We start from the raw sequence: 24933 nt of genomic DNA, 5'->3' as shown, positions 1-24933 counted from the left end.
GAAAAATACCGTGATATAAATTTTTGGTCATACCGCCCAGCTCTAGCCTTCATATTTGGCCAAGTCAGATACGGTTTCTGTTTACTAAACAGCAATTGTCAATTATGGCCTTGTGAAGTCCAGTACAATTTGGGTTGGGGCAAGGGAGGCTATCAGTTAAAAATTCAGGATGGGGGTTTTGCTTTCCTTTAAAGCAGTTTCATAGCACATGATAAACTATTTCTTCCAAACCATGGGACAAAGCATTGAAGGCAATTGCAGAAAGAATAATTACCTAATTTTTATAATAAGATGTATGAGAATTGTACAAATGATATAAACTAGAGTACTCCTCTAGTACTAAGGAAAACTCGTTCGAATTTCTTGAGTTTACGAGCTCTAAAAACTCGAAAAATTTGAGTTTGGGAATATAGCTTGGCTTCGCCTATGACAACTCCTATTGACTTCAACAGAAACTCACAAGCTTTTAGATGACAAATTTTTACATTCGAGTTTTCAGTTTTTTTGCACTTAATAAATAGCAGACATTCAATTTTTTGAATCATAACTCAAAGTCAAATATTTTAAGCACAAAAAAATAGGAAAAACAGACACTTTCATTACAATTAGTTTGAACAACAAATGTAAATGAGTATGGCCCTTTGCTGCAGTGTCCTAACTGCTTTTAATTTATATTGAACTGGATACATAAATACATTACCTCCCATATTTCCCCTCACATCCCTTTCGTACCTTAGATTTCATTACCCAGTCTAATTTTTATTTCCTCTTTCCCATTTGAAATGATTCGCATCTCATTCAATTATACAATCATTAGTCCTGTGCTAAGATCTTTTGATCATGGAATATTAAACAGATGCAATGGATATGTTTGCTACCTTGTTTTCTGTTGGCGTAATTGAATGTTGCCTTACTGACTTTGAGTAGTAAGCCTCAGCATTGCTTGCTGGCATCAGATCAATACACAGGGTGGTGATAACTACTATGCTTCTGCTGATGAAAGAACATGTTAAATGGTTATATAGTGCAGTGAGAAACATGACATCAAGTAAAGTCTTTTACTCCTTCACCTTTCCAAGATATTAAATTCCATTATATTAATGCAGTCAGGAGCTTATTGACAATGACTGATGTCATGTTCATCATGAAACACTTATTAGAAATAATATTATTTAAAACCCAGCACACAAAACCAGCTAAGGCACAAAGATGCTCACATCCTCCAAAAATATCTAATGTCAACATACTTCATGGGATTTATGATCTAAAACAATAAAAAACTCTTTCAAAGGCTGCATATAAGGATGATTTTTGAATATAAAATTTTAAAAACTCTAAATTCTAACTAAGCTCACTGAATGATCATATAATATGCAGTATGGACGCACACATACAAAATCAAACTACGTTATTACAGTCTTTTGGAGCAAACAACCCTGTAGTACTTCCTGGCTGGCCTAGATTATTTCCATTTTTAGCAATCAGTTAAACTTATCTACAAACCTCTATTCTACATTAACATAAAAAGTGACATCTTACCCGTGGCAAGCTTAAGTAAATGGTTTTCAGCTGAATATACAAATTATTACCGTATAACGTAATTTACCGTATGGTTTGAAAATAGGCACACTCCTTCCATCTGATGAAATGCAGGGTAATGACTTCTGTCAATCTCATCACGACGATAGACATCCCCGACAGCCAGAAAAGCATCCAAGCCCGAATTCATAAGGTCCCACTGGTGAGCTGATGTGTGAGCACGAAGCATATGGTAGCGATTCAAGTAGTAATTGTCTCCCTTTTTCCTACTGGGATGGTCCAATGGGATGAGCAACCTGTCAAAGTTCTGTTCTGTTGTAACAACAGGTGACAGATTATCAAAGACAGAGAAGAGTGGATTTCCAAAGCGCCCTACATATTCCTTGTAGAAATGGTCTTTTATCCTTTCTTTTATAAGCCACAATGGATGATACTTTTGATTGTGTAAGTTTTTTCCAACTTTTGAAAGGATTTTACTAGTGACGTTGGTATAGTCATCCCGAGGATAAAGGCTACCAAGCAATTGCACATGATTATGTATATTTGTGCTTGAAGGATAATCAGATGTAATTGTTCGTAAGCTTCCATGCTTTGAACATCTACTGAATTTGCTTTGCAGTCTGTTCTTGCATCTCAATGCTGTGCTATTTCTTCTAAAGGTCTGGAGAAGCATTGCATTCCCTAGGATCATAAAAGTTAAATAATTTCAAATAAAGAGATTTGTGACAAATAATTCTTAAATAAGAAACAGAATTAAAGTAAAACAATATCCAAACCTGGACAGAAAATCTATAACAAGTAACTTTTTTTTTGTTTTAACACAGCCAAGTTTAAACTCATACTACTTAACCAAAGAACATCATAACTGTATAGCATACCCCTCTAATGAAGGTTTATTAGATTATAAAATAGGATCAGCTTTGCTGCTAATGCAGAATACATTGAAAGCTATGCTTATAACGCATTTGATTAGTTTAAAGCAGCTATTTTTAAAGGACAATGAAAGGTTAATATAAATTAAAAGAAAGTCTAAAGGAATTCTTTTTAAAGGAGAATGCATGTCAAAATTTAAAAAGCATACTGCCCAATAGTCCTCCTATTGTTTAGTAATAACACCACACTTTTGGCTCACCTAATCAAATATTTACTCAGTCACACTTACTTCACATTTTCTAGAACAGGCAGCCATCTCTAAAAAGGTATTCTCCCTTCCTTTCCCTCCTTGCTTCATACTGCACATGTGTTTCATTCCCTCCCCCCCTCCCTTCTGCCAGATCCGCTTCTGATTGGCTGGTGGGCATGTGTTGCTCAGAACAGGAGACAGGATCAAGTTACACACATGCTCAGAGAATAGGAAGGCTGCCGCTGGCACCTACAGGAAGGGGAGAGAGATTTCAGTGATGTCACTGTAGTCTTCACACTGCTGTAGGCTGCCAGCACCATATCTCAGAGAAGCAAGCAGGGATCTGGGAATTTAGATATGCAGTAAGTACTTAAAAAGAATGCCTTTAGACTTACTTTTAATTTATATTAACCTTTCATTGTCCTTTAAGTACTTACTGCATATCTAAATTCCCAGATCCCTGCTTGTTTCTCTGAGATATGGTGCTGGCAGCCTACAGCAGTGTGAAGACTACAGTGACATCACTGAAATCTCTGTTCCTTTCCTGTAGGTGCCAGCGGCAGCCTTCCTATTCTCTGAGCATGTGTGTAACTTGATCCTGTCTCCTGTTCTGAGCTACACATGCCCACCAGCCAATCAGAAGCAGATCTGGCAGAAGGGAGGGGGGGAGGGAATGAAACACGTGCAGTATGAAGCAAGGAGGAAAAGGAAGGGAGAATACCTTTTTAGAGATGGCTGCCTGTTCTAGAAAATGTGAAGTAAGTGTGACGGAGTAAATATTTGATTAGGTGAGCCAAAAGTGTGGCGCTTTTACTAAACAATAGGAGGACTATTGGGATGTATGCTTTTTAAATTTTGACATGCATTCTCCTTTAAGCTCTCTTGGCTACATTTTAAAATTAGGCACTGTCCACAAAAATGCTACAGGTATATAAAAGCATATTATTAAGTAACCAAGAATGCCACAGTTGGGGACCAAAAAACAATTAAAGAAGAGCTGAGGCTACAGAATTAATAAGCCCAGGAATGCTACACTTAAAGCTCATTTATAAACCTAACACACAGTGCAAACTTCACTTTTCTTGTGAAATTTGCCATGTTATTTTTCCCAGAATCCTTTTTTTAGGAATCCCTGTGCAACTGCAAATGGCATAAATAAATTTTACTGGGTGCCACAGCAAAGTAATTTTAGTACCTCATGGGGCCCCCTATACCTTCTGCACCCCTCTGAAGCAGGGTCTGCTTCCCCTGTAGTTACGCCTCTGGTAATTGCAGGTGCACACTAAAGCACATTACAGCAGTCTGCCTTACAATATTAGGCCCAATCAGGATCTTTTCAAGCTACAATTACTAACGAAACAACGACATTTAAGCTTCTATATTCCTAATTTTTTAGAGGATATTACAGTAGTGCTTTAATATGGATCAAGTTATCTCTTACTAAAGTACAGTATTTTCTCAGTTTGTTAGCAATGCAATTGATGAGTGTATTAAAATTACCGTATATACTCGAGTATAAGCAGAGTTTTTCAGCACCTAAAATGTGGCTTATACTCGAGTATATAGGTAATTTGAAGATGTAACTTGCTGGCTTTGTTGCATCCACACCCCCCAAGGGCGCGCGCGTGCGTCCACGGGGTAGGGGGGTGCGCAACGAAAGTCAGCAAGTTACATGCCTGCCTTCATATGATGGGAGCTGTTTGAGAGTAAAAGCCATACGATGGGAGCTGTCTTCATGAGAGCTGTTAGAGGCAATATCAGTTGTAGCTGTCAGAAAGGTTAAAACTTTACTTTCATAAGGCTGCTATATGTGTCAATATGTACGCGCGTCCACGGGGGGGGGAGGTGCGCAACGAACGCCAGCAAGTTACATGCATGCCTTCATATGATGGGAGCTGTTAGAGACTAAATGGCATACGATGGGAGCTGTCTTCATATGATGAGAGCTGTTAGAGGCATGCATGCCTTCATATGATGGGAGCTGTTAGAGACTAAACGGCAAGTGAGTTGCATGCAAGGCTGCACGTAATCATATGCTTTCTGTATGTAAACAGTACACGCAGTGATAAATTGTTGCCTCGAATCCCATGTGCCTTGGCGCACACAGGGGAGTGCATAGTAGCTGTTAGCAGTAGCTGCTGCATTTCCCACCCTAGGCTTATACTCGAGTCAATACGTTTTTCCAGTTTTCTTAGGTAAAATTAGGTACCTTGGCTTATATTCGAGTATATACGGTAACCTTATCCCTCAGCAAGTTATCAGGATAACCTCTGTCCCCTAAGCTGCTGTACAAATCACAGTAAAGTTCCCCTTAGTGCTCATCTAATGAACACTTGTGCCCCAGGGAAAGTTGGGCTTCCCTTCTTGTTCCAGACAGAAACTCCAGTGATGCAGCGCACAGCATCAGAAGGTCATATTACAGATGTTAAGAAAAGGGCCACATTGCAGCTGGTGCCTCCTGATGCTTCCTAACTTGCCCATTTGAATGATGTGCAAGTTAGAGGATGTCTATGTGCCTCCCTCCAGCTGTCTCTCTTGGATGGACATAGGCAACATAGGCAGCTCTCTATTCAAGGGGCTAGCTGCAGGTTGTAAGAAATATTTGGTTTTAAGTATAGTGCACACATCCTTCATGACAAAATCATGTAATAAGTCCTTTGGCATGAAAAATGGCAGTTACCATGTCCTGGTGATATCTGTAGTGTACATGTGTTTTTGGGACATTAGAGCACAGCCCTCAATTGTAAAGTGTGAGTGGTTCAGGAATTCAAGTATTCTGTGACCTTTAATTTTAATTTGTTCATGCTGGTTTTTCATGGAAATTAGTTTAAAAAAAAACTCTAAAAGCAATAAAATTAGAATGTTTAAAGATCTGCCACTAAAAGTAAAGTATTAGTAAAATATTTCAAGTGATACTGCAATCACATTTAAACTTGTTTATTATAACACTACTGTAAAAACAAGATGGGTAGTACCATAGGAAATCCCCAGGTAGCTCTGCATACTCAACTAACACTTGATAGTTAAAGCAACCTAGGACTAGCAGCAGCGTTTTTAATGTTTCAAGTAGAGGAGTCCCTTTAATATAGTTTGTTTTATTGTTTCTGGGGGAAATTATACAGGGACATACCATAATGTCAATGAGTTGAATTTATGCGCTTACACAGCGTTCGGCCATGACAGATTAAATATCACTTCTTTTATTTTTATGATGAACGCTGCTAATCTGATGGAAATAAAATAGTGAGATGGCTTTACAGTTTTGCTGAAGAAGCACAAAATTGCGCAATAAACACAGCAGGCTCTGTAGAGACAAATAATTCATATACTTTAGTATGATAACTTTATTGCTGCTGGTTTAAAAGTCAGAAGAACAGAATATATGAGTACAATAGGAAGCTTTGCTATACTGAGGGTAGCGCGCGGCAAATGCCTCCTCATGTAGCTAAACATGAGATGTTATTGGTCCTGACAAAGCAGTTAAAAGCTAAGATTATTCTCCTGTAGATGGTACCATAACTCTCTGCCTGGGGCACACTGTGTCTAAGACTTGTAAGGGAATGGGTGAAATATTAATGAGTGAACTATTTGTCAGGAAAATTATGCAAGAAAGCTTGGTGGTTGCACAAAGGAATCAACTAAACATGATACAATGCCAAGGCAATTCTGATTTAAGAGCTTAGATAAGATGTTAAAAGTTGCGTGGCATGCTAGGCTTTAAAGTAAGCTACTAGCTTTGAAACTATTTTTTAATGCTTGATTTATTTATAAACCAGTTACAGCCAGCATTAAGCATTTCAAGATTAAAAGTTAGATGCAGATATCACCTTGAATTTTGGAGTCCGCTTCTGTTGTGTAATAATGATGAACTTCAATAAAATGCCTGCATATTGTGATCAGGGACAGTATTTGATCTGCCTGTTCACTGCCTAGTTAATTATTTAAGGACAGAGCAGCACAAAACAAAAATCTATTTATTGATAAAATGATAGTGAGAAAAATACCATGAGATTGTATACACTAAAGCAGTCTTTTTATTCTTAAAAAATGACCACAAAGAAAAACTAATTTAGGCAACAACTTTGGAATATGACATCTTTAATTCATGTAAGATATTAATTGCTGCTTTTGTTTTTAAACCAGTAGTGATATGGCTCATTATTTGTTTCTCGTGAAAAAGGATGAAGATAATTGCAGAATAAAAAAACAGACTAAATGTTTAATATATAAATTGAGTTAAATACCAACTTGACATTAATGCAAACAGATAATTAATACCACAAGTTTCTTCACTGTTCAACAGTAAATCAATCAATATATAATTGCTTTTATCCTTATATAGAGGCAGATTTATTAACATTCATAGGAAAAAAAAGTTAAACTTTTTCCCTTAGGGTAAGGCCCCACAGAAAGTCACAAAAAATCTCTTCTTTAGGTATACTGTGGGGAAACTATATTTAAACCCAAAGGGTAAGGCCCCATGGAGCATTGACTCTGCTGCTCTCAGCCTGAGATACTACAAGCGAGCAGACGCTGTGCAAATCAGTAGAGCGGCGTACAGGAGCAGATCTGTTTCTTTTTTGGGCTGAAAAAAAACACACGGCTGAGAGCAGTGGGGGGATTTAAAATTCTTTTCACCACAATTTACCTAAAGAAGAGATTTTTTTTGTCACTTTCTGAAAGATGATTTTTAAAGAATTGTCAGTTTGGTCATAGACTGTGACGGTCAATGGAGCTACAGAAATGAGCACATGTGCATTTGCGTTCCTCTGCCTGGGTAAAAACCATATGCCCATGGCCTTATAGGTTTACCTTATACCTATCTGCATCTGATATGTTCTGCTGCCCTCTCCTTTAGATATCCACAGGTCGCCTTGCTTGTGTACTTGCTCACCCTGATTTAGCTTAACATCCTCTGTGGTAAACCTAGGGCAGTTCATGTTTAAATAAGTGGAATGTGCCATAGTTTAAGCAATGGGTTTATATGTGCAAGCACTCACAAGGTATTTTCCTGAGGGTTGAGAAGCAGTGAATGTGCCTCCAGATCATCAGCAATACACTTTAAAGCACAGTGTGATTTTATAATCATTAATGACCATTCAGAAATCTGACTGTAAAAATGCTCCCATGACCTCTAAGGCACACATAAGCTCCAAAACAGTGCATCCCTAGTTTAATTACAGAGCAATAAAGGCAACTGACAGTAAGATGAATGATGTGACACTCTAATGGGCACATGTATAACATTACCAAAAGGGGCCAGCACTAAGAAGGTATGGTGTTATTAGAAGAGCTGTACCAACATACAGTAAATGGTCCTGTTTAAAAGAATTAGAGAGCCTACAAACAGAAAAAAAAATACACTGAAATACTTTCCTGTCTTATCATTTGAATCACCTTGGATCTGTTGGCCATATAAATCACTTTAAACACCACTGCAAAAATATTGTCTCCAACAGTAAGATAACTGACCTAATGATCCAAGAACTACTGCTCATAGACAGACAAAAGAAAGTAGGTAATACAGGGTCATATATATATATATATATATATATATATATATATATATATATAGAAACAGTCTGTAGAGAGCTGGCACTCACGTTTAGGTAAACAATGATCGCCTGGGTGCAGTATCAAAAGTTCAGAAAACATTGCATAGGAAAAATATTGCACTCACAGGTCTTAATTGAAGAAAACGATGATTTATTTTCACAGCATACAACTGACGTTTCGGCTGCTTCTGCAGCCTTTCTCAAAGTGAACAACCAGTAAATTCCATCCACCATTTAAACCTATTATGGCGCCAAAACCACCTGATGACGTCATACAACCCAAGAACGTTGCTTCCCCCTCCCATACAGAAACAAAATAAAAATAAATTGAATAAAAACCTTCCAGTGATATCTTAAGGTAAAAAAACACACACAGTAAGGAGCCAAGGAGATCGAAATAGAAAGGAGATACCCACCAAAATTGTGTAAAATTGCATCCCCGCAGTGTAACACATAACTTACGCCGGCTGAACTATAACTCACCATAGTAGGGTAAAATGACTGTTAATCGGGAACATCGAACAGTAACAGTAGTGAGGGGTGCAAGTTCTCAATGGATCGCCACCCTCTAGTCGCGTCATGTAGAGCCACCCCTGGGTAATAGATAAGTTCCGTGCTGTGTAGCGGTGTCCTTAGAATCGGCCGCTCTGGAGTTGAGCTACGTGAGCGTTGCTATAGTAACGGGGACGCGTGTCGTCCTAACCGAATCCAGTCCGGTTCAATATACAATTATGCGGTACCTGTAAAGACTGTGTGGGCCATCACCCACAGGGTCCTATAGGTTCCTACCCCTGCCACCTTTATATTCTGTGGCCATATCCAGTTACGGGGTAACAAGTGGAGGATGCATGGGGACACTCGGTGAGTGGGTATTCACAGTTTATCACCGTGAACATCACCGGCCGCTCTGTCATCCCTGCCCAATGTATATTTTAACATAGTTAGTTGCGATACCGTAAAGGTATGTTGCGATATATACCGCTGAATACACAGTCTGGAATGGAACTTATAGAGAAAAGAGCTATTGGATTATTGAAAACGTATGAATTGGGCTCCGCCAGGGTTACACAAAAGCACATTAGTTACAAATTGTAACAGTCACGCCCAGCCAGTTTCTCTGCGTAAGTTAATGTGAAACAAGAAAATAAAGAATAAAGTCAAGTCAAGCCATTCGTGTAGCTCCACCGGATTGTGACAAAGGAAACAGTATAAGAGGAAATACAGATACAAGGTATTGAGATTAAGAACTGATAATAGAGCTATATATAACACCAAAGTTCAAGACAGTCCCCAAAGTGATACATGTATCATATTACATGTTATTTTTGTTGCAATCATATAGGACTCACAACTCAAAGAAGAAAACGTTCCAATACTTAGGGGCTGATTTAGTAACCCACGAATCCGACCCGAATTGGAAAAGTTCCGACTTGAAAACGAACATTTTGCGACTTTTTCGTATGTTTTGCGATTTTTTCGGATTCTTTACGAATTTTTCGTTACCAATACGATTTTTGCGTAAAAACGCGAGTTTTTCGTATCCATTACGAAAGTTGCGTAAAAAGTTGCGCATTTTTCGTAGCGTTAAAACTTACGCGAAAAATGCGCAACTTTTCGCGTAAGTTTTAACGCTACGAAAAATGCGCAACTTTCATAATGGATACGAAAAACTCGCGTTTTTACGCAAAAATCGTATTGGTAACGAAAAATTCGTAAAGAATCCCTAAAAATCGCAAAACATACGAAAAAATCGCAAAATACCGATCATTACGAAAAAAACGCAATCGGACTCATTTCGACCCGTTCGTGGGTAAGTAAATCAGCCCCCTAAAGTGACATTATACTAACTCTTAAAACAACTGTACATGTGGAAAACTCCTTAGGAGCAAGTTTACATTAAAACTATGTTATGTTTTAGGTGTAATGATGTTAAACAGCATGCTATTCCTTCTCATAAATAAAGTTTACAAAAACATAGTAACTTAATGTATATATATATATATATATATAGTCCAAATCAGATGCCGCACTCACAGGACTTAATAAAAATAAAGAAAGTATTTATTGATGGAAGCACGTCAAACTAACGTTTCGGCTGTATCCACAGCCTTTTTGAGTGCCTACTTGCATGCATTCTCTCTCTATATATATACCCTGTTTTCCCGAAAATAGGACATCCTCCGAAAGTAAGGCACCCCCCGATTTTTCACCCCCCTCGGAAAGTAAGGCACCCCCCGAAAATAAGACACCCACCTAGGGTGATGGAATAAATGTGTCCTGTATTCTTCTTCATGGAAAAATAAGACATCCCCTGAAAATAAGACCTTGTGCATATTTTGGAGCTTAAAAAAATATAAGACAGTGTCTTATTTTCGGGGAAACACGGTATATAAACAACACATTTCTATGTCATACTGCAATATTGCGTATTTATAGGGGGAATGTATCTGCCTAGCCTGTGCCTGGTTGTCAAGTACTGGCCAAGTTAGAATTTGGAGGTTGTTGGACCTCCTCTGCAAGCACCCAGACACAGGCCAGCCATTTCACACAGCTGCTGAATACTCTTCTCAAGGTAGTTTTGTGCTGATGTTCTATTCTGATCACTAACATTTAATATCATTTTTACGGGGGGGGGGGATTTATTAACATTTTGGATTTTCGTGGTTTTATCATTACTAAACTCATTTCCACTAATGTCAGTCATTTATCAAAAAATCTGAATCATAAAAGCAGGACCAAAAAAAGTTATGTTAAAAATGCAAAAAAACACAACTGTTTCTGTTTCTCACGTGAAAACCACAACTTTTTCATATTGTCGCACAAAAGCTAGCATAAAAAAATGCAAAATCTCTAAAACTACAAAGCAAAGAAAGATCTTCCAATTGTAAAAGGGACATCTGCCATCACAAAATTGATTTAATTTTTCATGACAAAATCAGGTTTCTGGTTTCAAAAAACCTGAACTGAAAAAATCGAGCAATAGTAAATGCCCCCAAAATGTTTTGTTTAGGGATTCATCTACTGTGCAGAATTGGCTTAATGCAAACCAAAATACTAGACATAAAGACATTTTTTTTTGCTCTCTCAGCACAAATATTAACATCATATTACTGCTGAGCACCAATAATTAAGTAATCCCCATTCTAGCAAACTTTGTTGGTAGTTTCAAAGAAACTGTCCATAAACTTTGCCCCTTTGCTCACAGCGATCCAAATATTGAGGTTTATTGAATGTACTGATTCTATTAGGAATTCCACTAATATTTTATGTAAAATGGATCTCTTACCACACACTTTCCAACTGACTTATATTACAAGAATAAAGCCATTTGATACATTTTTCATAACAGTATGAAATTAAATCCTGATCTGTCCTGACTAATATATTCCTTGAAAGAGCACCATACTTAAAATTAAAAATGTTTCAATAAGGTAGCAATATAAAAATATGTTCAACACAGCCGAATTAAATGATTGTGCTTTTCTCCCACAATGGCTGGAAAGAGTCCATCTAATATAGATTTATGGGATAACTACAAAGAGCTGGTCCTGGGGTGGCATTCTGCCTGGCCACATCTGCACTGGAGTGCCTGGTACAGGTATCGGACCCCTTATCCAGAAACCCATTATCCAGAAAGTTATGGAAAGGTCATCTCCCATAAAATCCATTTTAATCAAATAATTCACATTTTTAAAAATGGTTTCCTTTTTCTCTTTAATAATAAAACAGTACATTGTACTTGATCCCAACTAAGAGAAAATTAATCCTTATTGGAGCCAAAACAATCCTATTGGGTTTAATTACTGTTTAAATAATTTTTTAGCAGACTTAAGGTAGGAGATCCGAATTACAGAAAGACCCCTTATCTGGGAAATCCTAGGTCCCGAGCATTCTGGATAACGAGTCCCATACCTGTACTGCAGCCACAGCCGGAGGGGGGTGAAGAGGGTTGTGTGGTGCAAGTTGGGGGGAAGGGGGTTTGGTGAAGTGTTGCCATCTTGACGATCTTTTCAAATTAACCTTGTTGCCAAAGTTATTAATAAAGCAAAAATATAAAAATATTTGAAAGCGGGTATTTCTTTCCACAAATTGTTGTAATCCTGGGGTTGTGGTGTGACAGGTGGGTGGCAGAGGGGGTGCATGTATCATGGGCAATGATTAAGTAAAAAAAAAAAATTAAGCATACATTTTTTCAACATAAGCAGAATTATGTAAGGGTTTTTTTTTTTAAATTGCCCTGGGTGCAAGTAAAACAGGTGTCACACCTCCACAAACACCTGTTTCAGTTTCAAAAACCCGCAACTTCAGTAAATTGCCAAACTAGAATTCACATATCTACTAAATCAGATGTTTCCAGATACAGGTATAGGATCCCTTATCTGGAAACCCATTATCCAGAAAGATCCAAATTACGGAAAGCCCGTCTCCCATAGACTCCATTATAATCAAATAATATAGAATTTTAAAACTGATTTCATTTTTCTCTGTAATAATAAAACAGTACCTTGTAATTGATCCTAACTAAGATATAAGTAATCCTTATTGGAGGCAAAACAATCCTGTTGGGTTTACCGTATTTTTCAGACCATAAGACGCACTTTTTTTCCCCCAGAAGTGGGGGGAAAAAGTCCCTGCGTTTTATGGTCCAAATATAGCCTACAGATATACTTTAAAAAAAGGTTTTTTACTTGCCCGTGTGGTCTCTGTGCAGGGCCCTCCTCTATATACCGGCGCTTAGCGCATGCGCGTCATTGTGCATGCGCACAGCGCCAGAGCTAAGCGCCAGTACATAGAGGAGGGCCCTGCACAGAGACCACACGGGCAAGTAAAAACCTTTTTTTAAAGTATATCTGTAGGCTATATCAAACTAAGGCAGCCAGAGGGGCAGAGGCGCTGTGGTGCGGCGCGGAAAACCATCCTGAGGCCTGAGCAGGTAGGCTGCTTTTACAGGAAATGGGGGCAATTCTTGATTGCTGCTGCTGGTAAAGATGGGGGCAATATGTTGGGTGCTGCTGGTACAGGTGGGGGGCAATATGTTGGGTGCTGCTGGTACAGATGGGGGGGCAATATGTTGGGTGCTGCTGGTACAGGTTGGGTTTTAATGCACATAAAATATTTTAGGACACTATTTGTTTCAGAATCTTTTTTTCCTCATTTCCCTTCTCTAAAAACTGGTGCGTCTTATGGTCCGGTGCGTCTTATGGTCTGAAAAATACGGTAATTAATGTTTTATTGATTTTTTAGTAGACTTATGGGTCTATTCATTAAAGTATGAATTTGAATCCCGAAATGGTAAAAATTCAGATTAAATACGATTATTTCTGATGATCGCAGATATCACAGAAATCCTTATGAAAAAATCGTATTCGTCACTATAATATTGTATTGGCGATCCGAAAGTCACGAAAGTGGGAAAACCTTTCTGACTTTGATCCTTCTGTGCATGTTTTTGGAAGCCTCCCATAGGACTCAATGGCACTCTGCAGCTCCAACCTGGCCCAAGGAAAGTCACGATACCGAAGCTTGAATGAATCCGAAACTTTCGTACTTGGCATGACAATACAATTTTGTTGCACAAATTTTGACGCAAAGTACGAAAAAGTTGCAGAAAGTACGCACAGTATGATCAAATACAAATTTTTTGTATTTCGTACCTGTTGTAATAAATAGGCCCCTTAAGGTATGGAGATACCCTTGGTCCCGAGCATTCTGGATAACAGGTCCTGTACCTGTACACGTGAACTATTTCATTAAGACTAATGAAAATTGATATATATATATGTATCAAAAGTATATATGCTTTAAATTTGACTCGGCTAACAAATACATAATGAAAATGTGTAAGTTGACAGAGTAGTATGATAATATTGTATAGTATTCTCTCAGATAATAAGAGTAGAAGGACCCATGACGACATAAAAGCTGATGGTGTCCTAAACCCCTTTTCTTCTCCTCATTAACAAACACTGACTGTCGGATGTAGATGCAGGAATAAAAGACCCCATTTGACTTACTCTGATCTGACTTACATTACAGCTGTGGGGATCAGATTTTGTAGGGCCCCTCAAAATGTCTTGCAGTAGTGTGCTGTTGTATATCTAGTTTGTGTGGGTCATATTTTATCTGAACAAAATCACCTGTGTAGTTTAGCCTTACTCTAAAGGCTGATACAGCTGTCTTTGCATAACCATACACAATTACAATAGGTCTGCATTTAAAGAGGTGACAGCAATTAACTGGTCTGCTGTTCCCAAGCACCCCTATCTATTCTAGCTTAGCGTGATTAAAGCCATTCTCTCAGTGATGTCCCTCACTGGACATTGATGCAGTCATTACCTTGAATTAAACATGTTAAAATGTATTATTAAAGATCATAATTATATGTTGGCTACATATTTTGGTGAAACAATATGTAATTTCAGTTGGTTAAACCTTTAACATAAATAAGGAGAAAACAACAAAGGTATAAACATGTAGTAATATTCATTAGTAATGAATGATAGATGGTTAGCCAATAAACCTTTATACATGAAACCATTCCCTGCTAGAAATTAAATATTATAATTATAGTCTTATTACTGTATAACTCCGGTAATTTGTCCTGAAAGCTCTTGCAATCAATAATCAGGTTGCCAGTGAAGCTGTTCATGATTATGACATGACTATCACAATGTTTCATTTTGCTTTAAGCTGTGTAAAACAATGTTATGAAAAACTCCCTCTTACAATAATTTGCTAAATATACTTAACCAGCATGTAACAAGATGCAATAGTAATTATTTCTATGACATTTTTAGGACAAGTGGAAAAATGACCCATCACGATAAATTCAAATGTATCTCACATAATTGTGACAAATTAGATAGTGTAATAGCAAGGGGAGGGGGCGGAGAGCAGTTTTTGATAGCTGACTAGATGCTAAAAGGTTATGTCAAATTCCTAGCATCTTTTTTGGCATTTAATTTACTGCATTTCAGAGTTTGCATACAAAGTGGCTTCTCTAGTGAATCCTTCCTTTTCTTGAGTTCTTCTCTCTGTCATTTGCTGGGAAGCAGAATATAATCATTAAATCAAATTGAACAGAAGCTGATTGCTTTCCATTTAAAGTTCACTTTTTGACCCTGAAGAAGGAAGGTCTGCTAAATAATGATCAATAGTTTAGATGAGACTGTCTAATTTTGTTTGCATTATAAAAAACAAATCCCACAAATAAGAAAAGGAAGGGAAACTTTAATTATATGCATGTGTTCAGTCAACACATTTTTAGTTATAAAGACCAAAGGTTTCACTTTAAGCATTTTTAGGAGAAATTAAGATTAACAAAGAAGTAGAAATGCAGCAGTTTATGTTTGGGTTCTGTAGCAACCGAAGATGACCACAGTTCTTAAGCACTAAACACCTGTGCCTCCAAAGAAGTTCCCTGTCTCCTTTTTTGATGATTAACAGTACATGCTTTGTGCTGCTGTCAGTTGCCTGAGCTTAGGGACAGACAGACTATACACTGTATATATATGTAATTTATAATAAATGGCAGCTCTGTTAACAGTACTATTTGCATCAGAAGTTAATAATCAGGCCTGCAGCATCCGTTTATATGACAGGCATAGCTCATTTTCTGCTTGATAAACTGTGACAACCCTAAGCTTAGCTTTACAGCTGCCCAGAATGCACTGACCATGTGAGTGTCACTGACACTCCTAACAGAATCCAAGATGGTAAGAGAAATTTGAAGGGCTGGATCATTATTATTATAGGGGTGCTGAACATCTGGGCAGTGTAGTAAATTCAGTATACAGGTATAGGACCTGTTATCCAGAATGCTCAGGACCAAGGGTATTCTGGATAAGGGGTCTTTCCGTAATTTGGATCTCCATACCTTAAGTCTACTAAAAAATCAATAAAACATTAATTAAACCCAATAGGATTGTTTTGCATCCAATAAGGATTATTTATATCTTAGTTGGAATCAAGTACTGTTTTATTACTACAGAGAAAAAGGAAATCAGTTTCAAAATTCTGAATTATTTGATTAAAATGGAGTCTATGGGAGATGGGCTTTCCGTAATTCAGAGCTTTATAGATGATGGGTTTCCAGATAAGGGATCCCATACTTGTATATGATACAACAGTTTCCTTTACGTTCCCCACAAAAAAATAAGAAGGCATTTAAATGAGGTATATTAATAGTTAGGGTAAGAATACAATAGAATATAATGCCATGGCATGGGATATAGCAAATATGCATTTAAAAAAAAAAAAAAAAAAAATAAGCCCGACTGAATAGCATTCAGGTAGAGGAACATATTTATTTTACATGATAATCCATACCTAACCTAGGTTAACCTATATCTTCATTTAGAAGATATAGACAGCCAAAGGGAATAATCTGGCACAACATGTAGTGCATACTTTTGGCAACACACAACTAAACTGAAATGTACTCTATTTGGCCAAAAGTATCCAGACACCTGCCCGTGCAACATCCCATTCCCAAACTTATGATATAAATATGGAGCTGATCTTTCCATTGCTGCAGTAACAGCCTCTAGAACATTGCTACTCTTTGTAGATCTGGATTTGGCCGAATGCGTAGCATTCATGTTTGTTCATCTTGGTGTTAGAAAGCTTTTAAAACAACATATATCAAACCTATTATTTAGAATGCTTGGATGTTTTTTTTGTAATTTAAACACTAGTTCTAAAAACTACATAAGACATTTAAACACTAGAATAGCCCAATATTACTATCAACAAAAACATATTTAGAGCTACTTAATATCAGCACCAAATACTTTTTTATCATTAAATTGGAACAGAAAAATCATCCAATAACAACTATTTGATTAAAACAGTACAGTGAAAAGAATAGTACACTCTGTTTTCTAAACTGGCTAGATGAAAGGTTTTATTCTGTTCTTCACAAAGGTATTATTGTGCGGAGATGAGCAGGTTTCTTTAGCATTTCTATCTGATGTGAAATAACAGTCTGTGACATATTTGCATGAAAAACGTTCTGTGATGATTTTCAAGAGAAAATATTGAATGAGAAAATAATGTACGATGGCATATACATTTAAAGTAAAAATGTTATTTTTGTGGAGATTTAAGTTTCTTTAAAACACCAAAAAAATCTGCCAAGAGAGGAGAATGAGTATGTAAAAGCATAAGTTCCCATCCATCAAACAAGAATAGACAATGCTTAAGAGCAGATAGGAAAGAAGATAGTAACCTTTCAACAAATCTGAAATTCTCAGATTCTGCATTTGATTGGCCATAAGCTATTATAGATGACAGCTTGCCCGCTTCACATCCTTTTCTGGTGGCATGAAGCCTCTGCTCATTGAAGAGGATACAATGATCGATCATTAGACAAATCCCCAAGGTATTTGAATTTCTCATGCTTATAAATGCTACTAAACTTTTAATTTCAGCTCACCCTTCTGTTTAAAATATTGTTTACAAATTTGTAGAGAGAATAATCTAAAGCAATCTTACACTTCACTGAGTTTTTGTGTATCTCCACTTCTGAAACAAGATTTAGAGCTCTAAATACCAAAAAAATAATACTTTTTGGGATATTTTTTTTCTATAGATTCCAGCAGTAAATTACCAAATTTTCAAAGCACTACACCAGAATATGGCATACTTCCAAAGCCAAACATCCTGGAAAATTAGGTTTACCCAGGAAAGTATAAATTTTTGAAAACTACACATTCTGCCAAATCCAAAATGAGTAACCATGTCTTTCTACTCCTAAGATGAAAACAGCAATGCTTTTCTGAACTTAGCAGTTTCTATAACAATGTATGAACGTTCTAAAAAATTGCCTCAGTGCTTCCACTTTTAAGCATCTTATCTCCCAAATCGCATTAGGTACCAAGAAAATACATCCTAAATATAAAAGTCAAGGGCCCACTGAATAGTGTGATGCCCATTGTGCTTAGGATCTCCAAAGTATCTGGCATTTAGAGACCTCAAAATGAAGTTATTGCATACAAATTGCCCTGGCAATCATTTCAGCAACTGAAAATCCAACACATGTACTGTATTTTTGTGGGGTAAAAACACAATAAAAAAATACATCCACCCCCAAAACCATATATTTTTAGAAAGTACACATTCAGGGGAATTCAAAATGGGTCCCCATGTCTTTCTACATCAAACTACGGAGTTGCAATGCTTTTCCAAAATTGGCTGTTTTGATGAAATACCTGAAAATCACCTCAAATCTTCAACTTTCAAGCATTCTATCACTGACAGAGTATTAGGCACCAAGAAAAAAAAACATCCTAAACATTAAAGCCAAGGGTCAACTGAACAGTTTGATGTCCATTGTGCATAGGATTAACAAAGTATTTGGCATTTAGAGACCCCAAAAGGAAGTTAGTGCATACAAATTCCAGGGGAGATTACTTCAGCTACTAAAAATGCATTTACTGCATTGTTTCTGGGGTAAAAAACACAAATAAATACATTGGCCCCCCAAAACCATATAATGTTGAAAATAACACGTGGGTAAATTTGAAATGGGTACCCATGTCTTTCTACTCCAAATTACGGAGTCGAACAGTTTGATACCCATTGTGCATAAGATTACCAATGTATCTGGCATTTGTAGACATATTTGCAAACATATTTGATGCCATTTATTTCTTATACCAAAAATTACACCACCTAATTTATGTGTGGTAAAAGTGGCAAATAATTTAGTCAACGCACAAAAAAACCTCATATTTTCAGAAAATACACATTCTGCCACCTCAAAAATGGGTAAAAAAAAAATAAAATAAAAAAAAAATATATATATATATATATATGTTGGCGCTTTATAAATACATGTTAATAATAATAATATATATATATATAAAAGGAATCTACTGAACAGTTTGATGCCAAATATGCACAGATTTATCAAACTATGTGGCATACAGAGGCACCCAATGAATATATTGCACATGAATTTTCACATCTGACACTCTAGCTGCTGCAATATAAGTATCCGGTATTTGTATTATGTGCCGTAAGACCCTCTAACAGTACGGAGACCCTAGAAAATATTGTACCAACATCAAACATTCTAAATAAGAATTTCAGGGGTCTGCTGAACAGTTTCATGCCCAATATGCATACATTTACCAATCTATTTGGAGGCACCCAAATGGATATATAGCAGACAAAATTTCCATGGGCACAAACAAGTAACAGAGAACAATGCAATAAAATCTAATAAAACCACGAAAATCAATGTTTTTTTTTTTTTTTTTTTTTAAAACTTTCAATATTTTAATTTAATATAATTGTTTAGTGCAATTAGTACACCCTGTTCCAAATTATAATGCAAATGATATTTTTCTCATTTACCAAAATAATTGATGTAAATAACAGTCAGTATAATTCTCATGTTATCAACTATTAAGAGTACAATTCAAATTTTATTGAAGAAACCTCGTAATGATAACAGTATTTCTTTTAAGAATAAAAAACTTACAATGCACTGTTCCAAATTATTATGCAAATATTTCTGCCAGATCCATGCATCGGATCAAGAAAGCAGCTGCTAAAATGCCATTACATAGCAGCAAACAGATATTTGAAGCTGCTGGTACCTCTGGAGTCCCACGTTGTTAAAAGTTTGATTGAAATAGCTTTTGATCTCAGTAAATATGCTGCAACAAATGACAATTTTCAGTTCTTTACAACCTATAAAGTGTTTTTAAACTTACTGTGCGTAATAATTTGGAACAGTACATTGTAAGTTTTTCATTCTTAAAAAGAATACTGTTATCATTAGGAGGTTTGTTCAATAAAATTTGAATTGTACTCTTAATAGTTGATAACGTGAGAATTATGCTGACTGTTATTTACATCAATTGTTTTGGTAAATGAGAAAAATATCATTTGCATAATAATTTAGAACAGGGTGTAAATACACTATTCACAATGGCAATAAAGAGATACTGACACCAGAAATGAAATCTTTTTTTACATCTATCATAACATTGTCTTTGCATGAGCTTTATAATGTTGCCATAAAATTATTTCCTGATGCTTTTTCATTCCCTGTCTGATCCCCCATGTTCCTCTATGAGGGGGCCATATTTGTGCAGCACTAATCCATTAGCATTAGAAGCTATAACCAGGTTGAGAAGGGACAGTCAGGTTGGCAAAACAGTCAGGTTTAAGAACTTAAAGTAGCAATTATATAAAAAGCTTATAAAAGCAGTCATATCGGCAAAAAAGGATCAACATGACCTATAGGTAACTTTGTATGTAGAATGATAATTTAAAAAGTAGTTTTTTCATGTCAGTATCACCATAAAAAAAATTTTCAGGCAAAAAAACCCACAATCAGATTATTAAAAAAAAAGAATTACTAAAGGAGCAACTGTCCTTTATATCGAAGCCTCGGAAGGACCACCTTTAATGCGCAAACTATAGACCAATATCGGTAATGAATATCGATATTAAACTACTAACAAAAATCTTAGCAGATCACCTCAATAAATTTCTCCCTGGTCTGATTAACTCGGATCAAACAGGTTTTATTCTTAACAGACAAATTCCGACCATATAAAAAGAACCCTACAACTCATACACAATTTTCAGACTACAAAACAACAAGGAATGTTACTATCTATTGATATCCACAAGGCGTTTGACTATTTCATGGGGCTACCTATACTTTATATTTAATAAATGGGGTATAGGACCTCACTTTATTGCAATTCTAAAATCCCTGTACCGTTTCCCCAAAGCTATTCCGAAATGGGGCCCATACCAAGGGAACCCGATCATTATAGAAAGGGGAACCAGACAGGGATGTCCTTTATCTCCTATTCTGTTCGTTTTAGCAATTGAATCTTTAGCTGAACTTATTAGACAAGATAAGAACATCACAGGCACTCAAATTGGACAAACAATGCACAAACAATGCCTCTATGCAGACGACATACTAATGACCATAACAAAACCATTAACTTCCCTACCCAACTTAATCCATTTACTAGACACATTTGGGAACATATCAGGACTAACCATAAACCACAACAAATCAGAAGCCCTAATCATAACCCTACCACAACATACATCAAACTATTGAAACTAAACTTTGACTTTAAATGGCAAAATTCGACTATACACTACCTAGGAGTTAATATTCCATCCCACACATCAACCTTATACCAACATAACTACCCACAACTTTGGGATATGGTGGGAGAAAACTTACAATCATGGTCCAAAATGGACTTATCTTGGTTTGGGAGAATCCATGCCTTTAAAATGACCCTTTTACCTAAGATACTTTACTTGTTTAGAACATTACCAATTCCTATTCCGGATCAAGACCTGACCAAGACCTTGAGTGTCCCACAATTACAAAACTATTATATAGCAGCACAGCTGGTCCCATTGATCCACATGCATGCTCTTAATCCTCCTAAATGGGTTGCTATATTAAAACACCAATTATACCCGATTTCTCCATGTGCATTACTTTGGTCTCCCCCCCCCCCAAAACACCCCAAATATCCAGACCCCTTTTTGACCCACTCTATGAATAAATATAAATATTCTGCTAAACTTACGTCACCAACTCTCCTAGCAACACCACTATTTGGTAACCCACTCTTCCCACCTGGACTCTCCTTTGCCGCCTTTCAATGGTGGATGTCAAAAGGCTTTCAATTTATATATAACTTTTACTCCCTTACAGGCCTAAAGACATGGCCCATGATACAAAATACCCACAATCCAGGCTTTCCATTAGCAACAGATAAACCATTTTATCCACACAATTAACAAAGATAATTCTACCATAGCCCATACCTATTTTTAAATGGTCTGTATTAAATACCCATATTCAAAAGGGCTAATTTCCAACTTGTTCAATCTATTATTGAGTGTACATTCACAAGACCCCCTACCATATACCCAAGCATGGCATAAAGATCTCAATACCACGGTCACCGATGAAAAGTGGACCCAGATGTGGCAAACCACAGCCAGCTGTTCTAGAAATACCTCAATGCTAGAAACTACATACAAAGTTCTTATTCGCTGGTATATGGTCCCTTCTTGTCTCCACAGGATAAATCCCCAACTTAGTAAAGATTGCTTTAGGAGATGCAGACAAACTGGCTCAATGATCTACATCTGGTTGGACTGTCCAAACGTTCAAAGGTTTTGGTCTAGAATATACAATATTATTTACTGGGTAACGCAAATAAACTTGAGGAAGGACCCTCAGAATGCCCTACTGACCGTTAGAATACCTAACCTCAACAACTATACTAGATCACTAATTAGCTTCATTTTCCTGACAGCCAAAATAACGATTGCTAAATTTTGGAAAACAACCCAAATCCCCATCTCTCATTTTAAAAACAAGATGAACTGGGTCATGGCTAATAAACGACTAACTAGTGTACTTGTAGATAAACATGACAAATTCATGAAAATATGGGAACCATGGTATACCTATTCTTTTCCAAACACAAATAATCTATTTTCATTTACATCCTGAACCAAATGACAAAATAATACGCTAGAGGCATAAGAACAAAAGGAAAGTTTATTTTGGTTATATATGAACCACACTCTCACAGACGCTAATCTTTCTGAACTTTATCTATAATATGGGACCTCAAAGGCACTATCATTTAAAGATAACTGGATCTAACGATTAAGAAAACCGTCAACTTAATGTTCTTTTCACAAGTTTATTATACTGTCCTCTTTCTTATTCACCCTTTGGCCCATTGTTCACCTTCCTTCTTTTTTTCCCCTATTCTCTCAGGATATAAGCCGTTCATTAAAAAAATGTTTTATTCTGATATCCAATCTGTAAAAGTTAAAAAAGCAAATAAAAATTATTGAAAGAAAAAAAAAAAAAAAGAATTAAACTGCCACAAATTTGTGTAAGTGTGTATATGTGTGTGTACACCTGGCAAACTGTACATTGTATGTGTGTGCAAGTATGTGTGAGTGTTGTGAATGTGTAAAAGCTCCAAATCATCATCAAAATGTATGTGTAAATGTAAGTGTATATTAATGTAAAAAGTGTGTGACTCTGTGTGTGTGTGACACTAACCTGGAGAAAAGCGGGCTGGAAATCCATAGGAGGAGGCAAAAGGGACCCAGGAACTGGAGAAGGTCATCTTCTCTCTTGATCCGTTGCATGTTCGTGCTGGGGGGGCTCCACAAAGTGCAGGAAACATTAGGCACATAGTTGCCACATATCTGCTGTTGCCTTGGGGCCCCTGGCTGATTGCGCCCAAGGGCCGCTCAATCCTCACCTCTCCTCGTTGCCTAGGGGCTGAGGAAGGAGCAGGGAGCGAAGGAGCAGCTGTAAAAGCTGCTCCTCCCCTCCCAGACCCGGAAGTACAGTAGAGCGTACGACCTGTGGCACTTTTATGAATAGGATAGTATAAGATATTTTATCCAGAATGCTAGGGACCAGGGTTTTTTGGGATAAGTGGTATTTCTGTAATTTGTACCCAAAATTGGGTACCCAAGGAAAGCCCTTGAACATCCCCATCTCCCACTGCCGCATGTGCACACATGCCTGCACAAAACCCCTTCACCATAATTTGTGCACCGAGTATCCCTTTACCTAGTGCATCGATGAGCAGAGAGATTTGGCATGCCAGATTTTGAGGACTGAGACTAGAGGAATGTAGGCAGAAAAGGTAGGATCCCAGTGTCCCTCTATTGCTGCACCCTCGGCATGTGCCTTCCCCACTAGTTCCGTCCCTGTGAGTGACTTACAAGAAAAAGGACCTGGTTTTGCATAGATCAAGAAGCTCAGCCAAAATTGCTCTGATTTTTATTCTTAAAATGCTCAGAGGACTGTTAGTACAGTATATATTTGAAAATATCCCATTGGGAGAAAGAAGCACACACATTTAAGCATGCTGAAGATGCAATAATAATATTTCATGAAAATACAATGTAGATTATTTTTAAAAAACATCAATTCATAAGGAGACAGTAACTCTAGACAGCTCCAGGAGATAAACAATAAAAAAACTTCTAATACTAAATCTGTTTTAGAGAAATTAGCTCTGTTCTTGGACATTCAAAGATGCCAATAATAATTTCTACAGCACGAACATTTCCGCTACCAAGTTTTAATATTCAAGTAAGTTAAATTAATTGCAGCCTTAAAATCCACAACATAGATGACCCCATTAAACCAGAGATGTTATTTTCATAAGCACAAATGTGAGAAACCAATGATTTAGGAATAATGAATGCAAAAGCACAATTACTATATTCCATAGTTCTAAACAAATATTTCAAATTATTTTATCACAATAACAGTTATAAACAGGCATTTATTTCTTTAAGCGTTAATATTGTAAGCATCATAAGATCTAAGTGTCTAAGGTCCGACTGTGCCATGATCTACTGTATATTATAACAAGAGAAATGTCTGAGAATTAGCAAAATGCTAGTTAAGCTGTATAAAGCAATAATGAGAAAATAATTAAAGCTGAAAATGTCATACTAGTTGCAATGGATCAGTTTCATTTATATTCTTTATCACAAGCATCTCAACTTTAGCTCACTCAACTACTTCCTAATATAGCCAACCCCACCCCCCGGTGATCTCTCCTTCCCTCCCTGTCTGTGAATATGTTCGAAGAGATTTTTACTGCGCAGGCCTGATTGCTTTCCACTGGAGCAGAGGCAGCAAGCATGTGCAGTAGACAC

The 24933-nt window shown here is 36.9% G+C and overlaps 1 protein-coding gene across 4 annotated transcripts in view; it reads right to left on the bottom strand.

The window, feature by feature from the left end:
* Positions 1–24933, bottom strand: part of fars2 (phenylalanyl-tRNA synthetase 2, mitochondrial) — a 203594-nt gene that overhangs the window by 156468 nt on the left and 22193 nt on the right. For 3 of the 4 annotated variants that reach the window (XM_031903831.1, XM_031903828.1, XM_031903829.1), the window contains one exon: positions 1607–2220. In XM_031903831.1, the coding sequence (XP_031759691.1) occupies positions 1607–2220 (614 nt within the window). Of the gene's footprint in view, positions 1–1606; positions 2221–6489; positions 6532–24933 lie in introns of those variants that run through there. The other variant, XM_031903830.1, reaches the window with a different exon arrangement.

Source organism: Xenopus tropicalis, chromosome 6, assembly GCF_000004195.4.
Source record: "Xenopus tropicalis strain Nigerian chromosome 6, UCB_Xtro_10.0, whole genome shotgun sequence".
Taxonomy (NCBI): Eukaryota; Metazoa; Chordata; class Amphibia; order Anura; family Pipidae; genus Xenopus; species Xenopus tropicalis.
The sequence above is the reverse complement of the archived record's forward strand: the minus strand, read 5'-3'. Positions and strand labels throughout refer to the sequence as shown.